The sequence below is a fragment of the Physeter macrocephalus genome, chromosome 21, assembly GCF_002837175.3.
Source record: "Physeter macrocephalus isolate SW-GA chromosome 21, ASM283717v5, whole genome shotgun sequence".
NCBI lineage: Eukaryota > Metazoa > Chordata > Mammalia > Artiodactyla > Physeteridae > Physeter > Physeter macrocephalus.
The window spans coordinates 119518235-119531452 of NC_041234.1; the positions used below are offsets into that span (position 1 = coordinate 119518235).

At 36.4% G+C, this 13218-nt stretch overlaps 1 protein-coding gene across 1 annotated transcript in view; it reads right to left on the bottom strand.

Moving 5' to 3' along the window:
- The window catches only part of GABRA3 (gamma-aminobutyric acid type A receptor subunit alpha3), a 268649-nt gene that overhangs the window by 85699 nt on the left and 169732 nt on the right, over window positions 1-13218 (bottom strand). Inside the window, exon 5 of the mRNA XM_024116769.3 lies at window positions 6405-6625. Coding sequence (XP_023972537.1) covers window positions 6405-6625 — 221 coding nt within the window. The remainder of the gene's footprint in view (window positions 1-6404; window positions 6626-13218) is intronic.

Sequence of the window (13218 nt, forward strand, 5' to 3'; positions counted from 1 at the left end):
GGCTCACGGGCCCAGCCGCTCCACGGCATGTGGGATCCTCCCGGACCGGGGCGCGAACCCGGTTCCCCTGCATCGGCAGGCGGACGCGCAACCACTGCGCCACCAGGGAAGCCCTGGCCTGCATTTTTATGGTTGTCTTGAGGTCCCAAGATGAAGCAAGGGAAGGCTTGATTCTAAACTGTCCTAGTTATGTAGCCATGCAATGCTTGGTCAGATTTTTCTAAAAAGTTGTCCTTCTTTAATTTTCCTATGGAATCCAGATACTATTTCTAAGGGTCAAAATAATGATAGGAATGCTGTAGAATGACATTTCCTGAAAAATTCTAAGTATTCTTCAGACCTTATCCAATTTGTGCTTTTCATGTGTCTACAAGACAGGCAGCAGCTACATTATTATCAAAATGAGAAAGCAGATAATTTGTGCCTTGCAAAAGGTCACTAGACAGATAAATTATGGGGTGATAAATAGAGTCAAGCTCTTATTTTAAGTTTTGAACCTAGGTTTCCCTCTGGATCCACCTTCCTGGGTCAACGGTGAAGCATTTACTGTGTAAGAGAACCAATAGCTTCATCATGCTTCTGAACTTCTGCACCTCCTCTGTTCTGTCCTTCAGAATAAGCACAAGGGCATTCTGCATAGACTTCTGTCTTATCGAACTCCACTTTCTTGTCCAATTCAGACTAGAATGAAGGACCTAATGGTCATCTTCCCATTCATCCAACTCTATTTTCAGGTGACTAATCTTCTGCCCTCCTCAGTCTGCATCCTCTCTTCTTCATATTTCAACATTCCTATCCTCCCATCTCCTTTCTTCTCTCTTTCCTATTCCTCCTCCAAAACTTAAGCCTATCCTCTATTCTCTTTTCCTTTTATTATTCAGTTTCTCCACTATCCTGTTCTCATTCATTCTGTTTCTTTCCCTCTATTATTCTCAGTCTCTACGTGTTCCTTTTCTGCCCATCACTCTTCCCTCCAACCACCTCATTCCATACATCCTCTCTTCTGTTTATATCTACTCCGCTCCATTCTTTCCACAGTTGTGTACACTGTCATCACCTCTTCAAACTCTTCTCTTTATGCACTTTATTACAAGTATATCTCTCTTCTATCTATTCCTCCACTTATGATCTAATCTCTTCAAATTCTCCTTCATACATTATAACCATTCAGACTTTTACTCTGTCCTATCCTCCCTACCTCCTTTTCAACATTTATGTCTAATTTCATGTCCTTTCATGCAGTGTCAGAACAGGTATCCCTCTTCCTTTACAAGTAAAACTTTCCCTGTTAGTTTGGATACCATCTCCTGACAGTATTCTCTGGGAACCTGATGTCAGAAAAACCCTATTTCTACTGTATCTTCAATCTTTGCCTTTCTACTAGCCCCTTCCAGCTATCTCACAAATATGTGCCAGTCTCTCCATTCAAAAAAAAATAACTATTTCCTTTACCCCTGAATATATCTATTATATACCCATCCCTTTAATTTTCAAGCAAGTTCCCAGAAAGTATTTTCTATGTTCGCTATCTCCACTACATCTACGCCAACTCATAAAAACTCCTCATTGCACTAATCACTCCATTGAAAGAGTGTATGTGAAGAACACCAGTGTTGTCCATGTTACCAAGCCTAATACATACTTTCAATTCTCTATATTAGTAGATATCTTTGTAATAGCCAACAATATTGTAAAGATGTATAAGTAATAGTAAAGAGCATAAAACTGCAGCCAAACTGCCAGAGTATGAATGCTCGACCATTTACTACCTAGGTGATCTTAGAAAATGTTACTCACTCTGTGTCTCAGATTCCTCACCTGTAAAGTTGGAATAATTGTATCTATCTCATAGACTTGTTATGAAGATCATAAAAGTAGAATGATTATAAAAATGCCTGGCACATTGTAAGTACTATATTGATGGCAACTATTGTACTTATTATGCTATTATTGTATTATTATTACTGATCACTCCCATCTTTATGAAACCCTTTACCCTTTCAATATATTAGCCAAAATGTGTTCAATCAATATTCAGTAACAATCTTAAAGTATCAGTGTCCTAAAACCACAAAGGTTTCTTTCTCATTCACACTATTTGTCTATCTCAGGTTGTGGGGAGGGATGTTCTCTTCTATGTTATATTTAATAAGGGACACAGAGTGATAGAGCCAAGGCCACCTGGCATAATGCTACTCACTGTGGCCAGAGGAGAGGAATATGGAAAATCATGTACTGGCTCTTAAAAGTTTCCAATCCTTAACAGATACATACTACTATATACAAAATAGATAAACAACAAGACCCACTGTAGAGCACAGGAGACTATATTCAATATCCTGTAATAACCTATAATGTCAAAGAATCTGAAAAAATATATATAACTGAATCACTTTGCTGTACACCTGAAACTAACACAACATTGTAAATCAACTATACTTTTTAAAAAAAGATAAATGAACTTTATGACCAGTGCTGCAAATTCATCCTGAGTAAAATGATACTTAATTTTATGAATTAAAAAGAACAACATTCTGGTTCCTGAGTCATCACTGTGTTTCCAGAAGGTACTGATATGGAAACAGTTATAATAGATTCCACTAACTGCAAAACTTTTGCACAGAGATGAAAATAAAGAAATGTACATGTTAAAAAAACAAAAAATAAATAAAAGTTTCCAATCCTCCCTCAGAAATCACATATGTTATTTCCACTCACATTTGGTTAGCCAAAGCAATTCATTCATCTAAGGCTCTATGGAAGTGAAATACTAACATATACCCAGAGGGAAGTGAACTGGAAATATTGGAAGCAGCAGTATTGACTACCACACTTAGCTTTCAAGATACTACACACTAGTGGTTCTATTAACACCTTCCTTTCTTTGCTATTTTGGTCTCCATCATAGGTTCCTCTTTCTTCCCTTCTGCTTTAATGATAGTGATGCTACATGACTGGATGCTTGGCATGATTTTCCTCTCACTCTACATACTTTCCTGAAGTGATCATATGCATTCACATGGTTGTCCCACCATACTGACAATACCAAACTTTACATCTCTTGCTTGTGTCTCTCTCCTGATCTTATGACTTGAATATCAAACTACTGTTAGACTTCTGTCCCTGGATAATCTACAATCTTCTTAGCTTATCTTGTCCAAAATTAACCTCACAGATTTATTCTATCTAAATTTTTCCTAAATCTCATATGATCTACCCCAGTTCGTAATACCATCAGTCCCCATTTTACCTGGGTGACTTCTACCTTAATTCCTCCTCTTTGCTCTCATTCTGACATTGGCTGTTTTTACTGTCTATTTCCTCAGTGTATCTCCCTGTCTCCATCTTAATCCACTGCTCTGAATTAGAACTTCACCACTCCTCATCTAGACTATTTAATCTGTCTTCTAACCAGCTTTCCTATTTCCAGTCTTGTTCCCTACAAATGCATTCTTTACACAGTAACTAGGAGGCCATATATAACATTTTAAAAAATTGACCACCTCATTGTCTTGCTTATAATATACGATTCAATTTCCTGCGACTGCTCAGTTGGTTTTCTCTACCCGGAATATCCTTCCTCTCTTCCCTCCACTTTCCACATACAATTTTCTTGACTACATTCTACTTATCTAATAAAGCAAAAATGAATGCCAATACTAATAATCAGGAACTTAGGTGTTGCCTCATCCAGGGACTCTTTGCTCAACTTGATCCAGAAGAATGAGTTAGGTGACCCTTTTCTATTCTTTCATAATTACTCATAACTTTATCATTTCAGTTAATTTTTTGTGGTTATCTATTAGCCTTTTCCCTGTATTATATTGTGACTGTCTTAAGGACAAAGACCATATCTTCTTAATGTTTGCATAGCCAGAACCTAGTCCAGGGCCATGTATATATTAGGAAGTCAAAACATGTTTGGTGAATGAATAAATGAATGGATGAAAAATACTAATCTTTCTTCCATCAACAATTTCTCTCCTTCCAGTGTCCCTTTCCCTACTTCTGCATGTCTTCTTTTCTTTCTTCTCATTTACTGCATACTTTACTCCAATTTCTCCTTTTTCTTTTAGGATATAATAATATCTAGCCTTTTTATTTTATTTCATCTTCTGCCTTATCTTCTCAAATTTTCTACTCTTTTTCTCTCCTCTCATAGTCTCTCTTTCCTCTACCCATTTCTCCTTGATTGATTCATCTGTGTGTGTGTGTGTGTGTGTGTGTGTGTGCATAAAAGTTCTGGGAATAGACCAATAAAATAGATATATATGTTAATTTTATTGATCTCTTCTCCACATTATTCTTCCCAGTTCTATCCTCTTCGCTTTTCTCCATCATTCTTTCCTCTACTCTCTCAGCTCCTCCTCTTTAATTCAACTTCTAACAATTGACTTGCTATCCATTTTTCCTTGGCCATCTTCTTGTCTCCCAAATTCTTTCAGAAGCACATCAATAAATAGTACATTTAAAGTAATGAAGGACTAGCATACAGGCAAGCACACTTCATGTATTCATCACATATTTACCAGGTATGCATTATTTGAGTTTCATTGTGGATAATAACAAATGCACAGAACCTGCACTGAAAGATCACTCATTAATGTGGTAGGCAGCTTCAGGAAGTGACAACTGACAGCAAGAACCAAGAAAGTTTTTAGTGTTGGGGCAAAGAATCTTACTGAACTGGAAATGTGTTCAAAATTATTCTTTTAAAAGCAAAATTTACATACCTAAAAACTCTAATGATAATGAGTCATGAAAAACATAAAACTGTGATGGTTTTATGCTTTGGGAGCAGAAAAGTATGAAATACATTATATATATAATATATATTCATATATATATTAAAAGTTATATTCTTAAGTTGTGTGGAAATTCACTTATATGAAACTCCTCAGCATTTCCACACAATGTGGCATAAAATATATGTTGCTATAATTTTGTATTTATATATGTAACATTGTACGTTTCAGAAAATAGCTAACATCATCTCACTTGATTCTCACAATTCTGCATCATACGGATAGTTTGTTGCTGCAGTTAAACCTAGGCTATTCTGACTGTCACAGCGTTCATGCCTGTGTATATGGCTGTAAGTCTGTGTATTTAAATGCCCTTGACTATGTATATGCCTGTGTATTGGTCTACACGTCTCTGAGTATGCATAAACATTTATACATTGTGAATGTATATCTCTGTGTGTCTGAAAATGTTCATATGGCCAACTCTATTTTTTATTGAAATATAGTTGATTTGCAATATTGTGTTAGTTTCAGGTATACAGCAAAGTGATTCAGTTTATATATATATATATATATATATATACACACATATTTATTTATATACATACACCTATATACATATAAATATTTCAGATTATTTTCTATTATAGGTTATTATAAGATATTGAATATAGTTTCTTGTGCTATAACAGTACGTTCTTGTTGTTTATTTTATATATAGTAGTGTGTATATGCTAACCCCACACTTCTAATTTATCCCTCTCCCCTCCCTTTCCCCTTTTGGTCAACATAAGTTTGTTTTCTAAGTCTCTGAGTCTATTTCTGTTTTGTATAGAGATTCATTTGTATTATTTTTTAGATTCCATGTATAAGTGATAGCATATAGTATTTGTCTTTCTCTGCCTGACTTACTTCACTTAGTATGATATTTTCTAGGTCCATCCATGCTGCTGCAAATGGCAATATTTCATTCTTTTTTATGGCCGAGTAATATTCCATTGTGTGTGTGTGTGTGTGTGTGTGTGTGTGTGTGTGTGTGTGTGTGTATCATATCTTCTTAAAGCAATCATCTATTGGTGGGTACTTGTATTGTTTCCATGTCTTGGCTATTATAAATAGTGCTGCTATGAATATTGGGGTGCACATTATCTTTTCAAATTAGAGTTTTTGTTTTTTCTGGATACTCCTCTGCCCAGGAGTGGGAGTGATGCATTATATGTTAGCTCTATTTTCAGTTTTTTAAGGAACCTCCATACTGTTCTCCATAGTGGCTGTACCAATTTACATTCCCACCAACAGTGTAGGAGGGTTCCCTTTTCTCCACACCCTCTCCAGCATTTACTGTTTGTAGACTTTTTAATGATAGCCATTCTTATCGGTGTGAGGTAATACCTCATTATGGTTTTGATTTGCATTTCTCTAATAATTAGTGATGATGAGGATTTTTTCATGTGCCTGTTGGCCAACTCTCTATACTTGTGTCTATAATATATACGTCTGAAAGTGTGCATACCTGCAAATGTATTAGGAAGTATATGCCTATATGTGCATTTCTAATCTGTAACCTTGACAGAATTTTCAATGGATAGCTTAAAACATGCTGATTTCAATCCTGGTCCTACCCCAGTATACTTTAGATGAGCTGCGCCACTTTCTGACCTCATGGTATAGAGGAGGGTTCCATTGTCCACCAGTCTGAGCAGCTTGTTAGGTGTGGTCATGTTATGGGCCACTGATTTCTTGCCATTGTGGAAGAAGGTGTCAGGGGTCCAGATCTTACTAGCCAGGAGATTATTCAGTGGAAGGATCTTCATGGGTCCATCAAATTTCAGTCTTTCATCATGCCATGTCTGTCGAAAAAATACATCAATGGTGTACTCCTAAGGACAAAAAGAGAGAGAACAGTGTTTCAGTTGCGTTCTGGTAGGGACCCACAGTGTCCTTAGCAAATATTAATTACTTTGCAGTATTTCCTCTGATGCAGAGAAGCAGCAGTCTCTTAACAGTAGTTACTAGTAAGTAGGGCAAATGATGATGATTGAGAAAAAATGTCATGGTGATCAGTAAGTACATAGATAATATGTTTGACAAGATTTTGCCTAGGAAGATCACTGCCAACACTGCCCTGCACATCATGCAAGCTGAACACAAGACTTTGCCTTATGAAAAGGAAAGAGCTCCCTTCTCTATGCAGTGGCATCTCTAATAAGAGCAAACTCCTTACCTTATCTCTTCTACTAAATGATCCCATATGAACATCAAAGGCCAATATAACAATTACCATAAAACTAAAATCTTAAATTTTAAAACACATTTCATTTGATTCTCTAACAATATGTCTAATGAATTAATATCTTATTATCTTCAATAAATAAGGAGCTCTTACAGATAAGATAAAAACAAACACACAAATAGAAAAATGGGTAAATGACATGAACAGAAAACTCATGAAATGGATAAAAATTGCTAATAAACATGGAGAACATTTTCAAAATTGCTGTTCATCTAAACATAAATTAAAGTTACAATAAATGTTCCAGGTTTTGGTAACAGCAGACTAAATCATTTGGATATACCTTCCTATAGCTATTAATTATAAAATTTGAACTAAAAATTATGGATATATAGCTAGATAGATATACAGACTATTTGAAACCAATGGGGAATGATTGAAAGCAGACAAAAACTTGAAGAAAGTTTAGTCTTGAAAGATGGCAGCACATGTGCTCAAGGCACCGCATACCCTGATGAGGGGCTGAAGCCTGTAGGAAGGGAGCCTTTCCCTAATTGGTCCACAGAGGAGCCACATTTATGCAATTTGTCTAGAGGGGATACATTTCCTTATCTGCAAAAAGGCACTATATATGCTAACAGCTTGGGAACTAGATAATAAATAGGTTGGATAATGATTTATAGTACAAAAACCTGAGAATGCTGAGACTAGAGGAACTTTCACTTTTAGGCAATCTCTTGAATTCACTTTAGCTCCTAAAGAGTCTCAGCCCCACCGATCTGAAACCTTGGGATATTGGAGCTTTTGGAAAAAGCCAACCAGAGATTTGATGACAGCCCTAGGTTTCCTTCCAGAGACGGTAGGAGTGTAGAGAAGAGGGGGAAGAACTGACATGTTTCATGTCTAAACTTTAGCACATTTGAGGGCAGGGACTGTGTCTTATTCACTACTGTATCCTTAGTACCATGCCCTCAACAAATCTGTGTGGAAGGGATGTATTCAAATCCATTTTATTCTTTCATCTTGCTGTGTTTTCAATAAAAGAGAGATGTTTAGAAAAAAAAAAGATGGCAGCAGCAACAGGTTAAAATTGTGTTTGTGGCTTTTCTTTTCTAAAGGTCCTCTCCCAAACCTAGAATTTCTGTGGCAGATACCACAGCCTTAATGGCTCAAAGTGGCCAATAATATGGAAATTTAGGAGTGGGAGTCCTGGAAGCAAGAGAGTCACAGAGGGGATAGGACCCCAAATCTGAGTATATACTTTGCCCCCAAACCTGGCTGACCACTACATACATAGTGAAAACTCTGGGGCTATGGAAAAAAATGCAGGCAGAAACAATAGGGGAGTCTTCCACTAAATGACAGATGACAAAACTGTGGTGGGTGATGTTTGTGAGTTAGGCAGAAATCAGAAAAATTATTGGCTTAATACCTCAGAAGACAGAGCTCAAAGCTGGCCAAAGAGCTGAAAATGCAGGGGGAAGCCTTGGAGAAAAACAAAACCACTGAGAGGGTAAGTCCCAAAATCTGAGTAGAAACTCTGCTTTGACTGACGACTAAACTACACAAGGCATGGGGGACACATCTAGGTAGTCAGGTAAAACAAAGAAGCAACCAGAAGCTACTTAAAATCCTTTGGCTTAAAATTCCTTAATGGTTTCCAGTTATACCTGGAATAAATTCTAATACCTTTCTCTTCCTTAGAAAGTACTTCATAAACTGACCCTTGTCTTCTTCTCTAAGCTCTTCTCCAACCACCTGTAGCTCTACAAATTAGCCAGTCTGGCTTTTCTTCTCCTCCAGCACACCAAGAATATCCCTACCTAATGATTAGGAGATTATATAATTTGTTGTCTAAACTGGAACACTTTTGAGAGAGGAGGCTTTATCAATAGTTATATCAGGACAACAGGTGTAAGCCAGGACTATGCCAGGTTTAAAGCTGGAATTAGACTCCCACATAAAAGCAAGACCCTGAAGGGCGCCAACCTCAGGAGAAGGGTGAATTACATAAAAGAAACTAGATAAAACCAGTCCACAACATGAAAATTCAGAAAGGAAACTTGTCTATCCAAGCATGAATTCTGAAATGGAGAGGAGTTTAGGGGAAGCATTTCTACTGAGATTTAGCAACTTCAAGCCTAATCTTATATGAGATCAATATTTAAATGTACACCTGCTTTGGGGCTTAAAAGCTAAGAAATTAACATAAAAATAGGTCTCAGGATGGGGATACCTCTAGATTGACTTACAAAAGCAAACACTCTAAAGAGACATGGCCATAAATACATGCTTGCTGAAAAGAAGTTCACAATCCACAACAACGAAACACCTAAGGAAATGGTAATAAGCAAGAGTCAGCTGATACAACATGTAGCTGAACTATACCCCTTCCAAGAACCTCACATAACAGAATAATCAAATAGATATTATAAAGGAACTATAATTAAAATGATAAAAGTATCAAAGGAGACTGAGAACATGAGAATAGATCCAAACATTATGGGGTAAAAACAAGAAAAATAAGATTTTAAAAAGGTCTACTTGAATTAGATATTCTGTGAAAGAAAAAGAGTCACTGAAACTAAAAACTCAATGGATATGTTACACAGAAGATTAGATATTATTAAAGGGAGATTAGTGAACTGGAAAATACATGTGAAGGAAAATTGTTCAGTGTATATTTCTAACAAAGTTCTAAAGTGGGAGAATAGAGAAAATGGGGGAAAAACAATAAAGCACTAATGGATGACTGTTTCTCAGAATTGTTGAAATATAAGCATCCTTAGCTTCAAGAACCTTAACCACTTGCAAGCTCAGTATAAAAAAAATATATCCAAGCCAACCATAGTGGATTTGAAAAATACCAAAGAGGAGATCTTAAAAACAACAAAATAGAAAAGACATATTATCTACAAAGAAATAGCAGTTTGATAGCAGACTTCTTGAAAAAAACAATGGAAGCCAAAAGAATTCTATAGCCAAATAGATTATCATTTGAGAGTGGTTTCAAAATAAAGATGAGTTTAGATAAATAAGATAATATTTTCCCATGGTTGGGTCACTCACAGTATTCAGGCCTCATTCAGGAGTCTCCATATCTTCCCCTTACCATGTGTTATTTTTCTTCATGCATTATTTTGTCAGATAGCTCTGATAAAATGTATTTTTATTTGCTTACTCTTCCTCTCATTCCACTAGCCTGGATGCTGCATGAGAGCAGAGATTTTCTTCAGTTCACTGCTATATTCCTAGCACCTACAATCCTACCTGACCAATAGTAGCTGGTTTATAAATATTTTTGAATGAATCCTCAGGAAAGGAGCTACTGAAAGAAGTTTGTCATATAGTTGAAAATGAAACCAGCAGGAAGATTCAAGAAGGAATGGTGAGCACAACTGTTGACAAACCTATGGGTAAACTAAACAAATAATGGCTCTCTACAAATGATGTTAAGGACTATAAAAACAAAGTGGAATAAATAACTACAGTAAGCCAAATGGAAGGAAGGAGTAGGAATACATGGATTAATATATTCTTGTACTATTTGGGAGGAGAGTGGAGATATTAAATTTAAGGTCAAGTATATATATCAACATTTAAGGTAACCGTTAAGAATATACTAGAAATAAAATGCAAAACTTACAAAAGAGTAGAGAAAAAACAAAGGGGAATATAGAAAATGCTTCAATCCCCTAGAAGGCAAGAAAAAATAAAGCATATAAAAACATGGGGGAGAAGCATATATAAAATAAGATAGTAGAAATGAACAATATAATCTAATGATAAATAAACAATGTAGCTGTATGTTATGTATATACAAGAGTCACACCTTAAGGGCACATAAAAACACAAGTTGAAAATGAAGTGATGGAAACATATGTATGGGTAAATCCTAATCAAAATAAAGTCATAGAACTATAAAATACAGACAGCAGGGACTGTAAGACTAACACTTTTGTTCAGGATGAAATATTACACTAAAAAATGGAGTATATCAAGTAAAAAAATTCTTAATTTTTATGTATGGATAACATGGACTCAAAGTATGTAAGGCAAAAATTGAATTACAAGGAGAAAATGACAAACCCTTAGATTCTCAGTAAATGAAAGACCAATCGAACCAATAATTTGTATGATAAAATAAGTGAAGAATCCTTTTGACAAGCATAAAGTAAGGAAAACACATAGACTTAACACTTAGTAAACAAACAGTATTTTTTTTACCAAAAATAGATGATCATATGTTAAGCCATAAAGCAAATCTCAAGAAACACAAAAAAGATTTCATATCCTATAGACCATCTTGTTTCAATATGAGGCATTAAATTAGAAATAATAAAGTATTACATTTGAAAATTAGAAAACCCGCTAATTTTTTTTTTTCTTTTTGCAGTATGCGGGCCTCTCACTGTTGTGGCCTGTCCCGTTGCGGAGCACAGGCTCCGGACGCACAGGCTCACTGGCCATGGCTCACGGGCCCAGCCGCTCCGCGGCATGTGGGATCTTCCCGGACCGGGGCACGAACCCGTGTCCCCTGCATCGGCAGGCGGACTCTCAACCACTGCGCCACCAGGGAAGCCCCGCTAAATTTTTTTGAAGAAGACAAAGAAGAAACCATAAAGGATGTTAGAAAATACTTAGAACTGAACAACAGTGAAAATGCTTATAAATGAAATCTTGTATTCAACTCCTCAAGTGCTGCTTAGAAGGAAATTGATAGCCATAAAGAAGCCTTAAAGATGGTCTTTTAAAAAGGGAAAACCATAAGCTAATCTACCTCAAGAAACCAGGAACAGAGAATATCCCAAGAAAAGTAAAGAAAAAAATAATCTACACAAAAGCAAAAATCAGTGAAACAGAAAACAACAACAAAATAATACAGATGATGCACAAAATCCAAAACAGGTTGCTTTGACACAAAAACAATATAGAAAACGGACAATAAGTTTAATCAAGAAAAAGCAAGAAAATGAGGGAACAGTTGGGGTGAGGGGTAGAAATATAGATTAAATAAAATTGGGCAAAACAAGTTGATAATTTTTGAAGCTGGGTGATGGATACATGAGGTTCCATTAAACCATTTTCTCTACTTTGGGGGTTGTGTTTGTGTGTGTGTGTGTGTGTGTGTGTGTGTGTGTGTGTGTGTGTGTGTGTATCATATATATAATCACTGCCAGCCTGTAGATAACAGATTGTAGGGAAATGAGAGTAGAGAGAGGGAAATCAGGGGTTTATTACAGTTTGATATGCCAGAGACAATGGTGGCCTGAGCCAGAATAGTAGCAGTGCAGGTGATGAGAAGTGGTTTAATATGAGAACACCTATGAACATAGAAACAGGAACCATGAATAATAGATTTTTTTTAATTTTTGAATTTCATTTTATTTATTTTTTTATACAGCAGGTCCTTATTAGTCATCAATTTTATACACATCAGTGTATACATGTCAATCCCAATCACCCAATTCATCACACCCTCACCCCCACCCCCTGCAGCTTTCCCCCCTTGGTGTCCATACGTTTGTTCTCTACATCTGTGTCTCAATTTCTGCCCTGCAAACCGGTTCATCTGTACCAATTTTCTAGGTTCCACATATATGCGTTATATACAATATTTGTTTTTCTCTTTCTGACTTACTTCACGCTGTATGACAGTCTCTAGATCCATCCATGTCTCAACAAATGACCCAATTTCTTTCCTTTTTATGGCTGAGTAACATTCCATTGTATATATGTACCACATCTTCTTTATCCATTCATCTGTCGATGGGCATTTAGGTTGCTTCCATGACCTGGCTATTGTAAATGGTGCCGCAATGAACATTGGGGTGCATGTGTCTTTCTGAATTATGGTTTTCGCTGGGTATATGCCCAGTAGTGGGATTGCTGGGTCATATGGTAATTCTATTTTTAGTTTCTTAAGGAACCTCCATCCTGTTCTCCATAGTGGCTGTATACATTTACATTCCCACCAACAGTGCAAGAGGGTTCCCTTTTCTCCACACCCTCTCCAGCATTTGTTGTTTGCAGATTTTCTGATGATGCCCATTCTAACTGGTGTGAGGTGATACCTCATTGTAGTTTTGATTTGCATTTCTCTAATAATTAGTGATGTTGAGCAGCTTTTCATGTGCTTCTTGGCCATCTGTATGTCTTCTTTGCAGAAATGTCTATTTAGGTCTTCTGCCCATTGTTGGATTGGGTTGTTTGTTTCTTTAATATTGAGCTGCATGAACT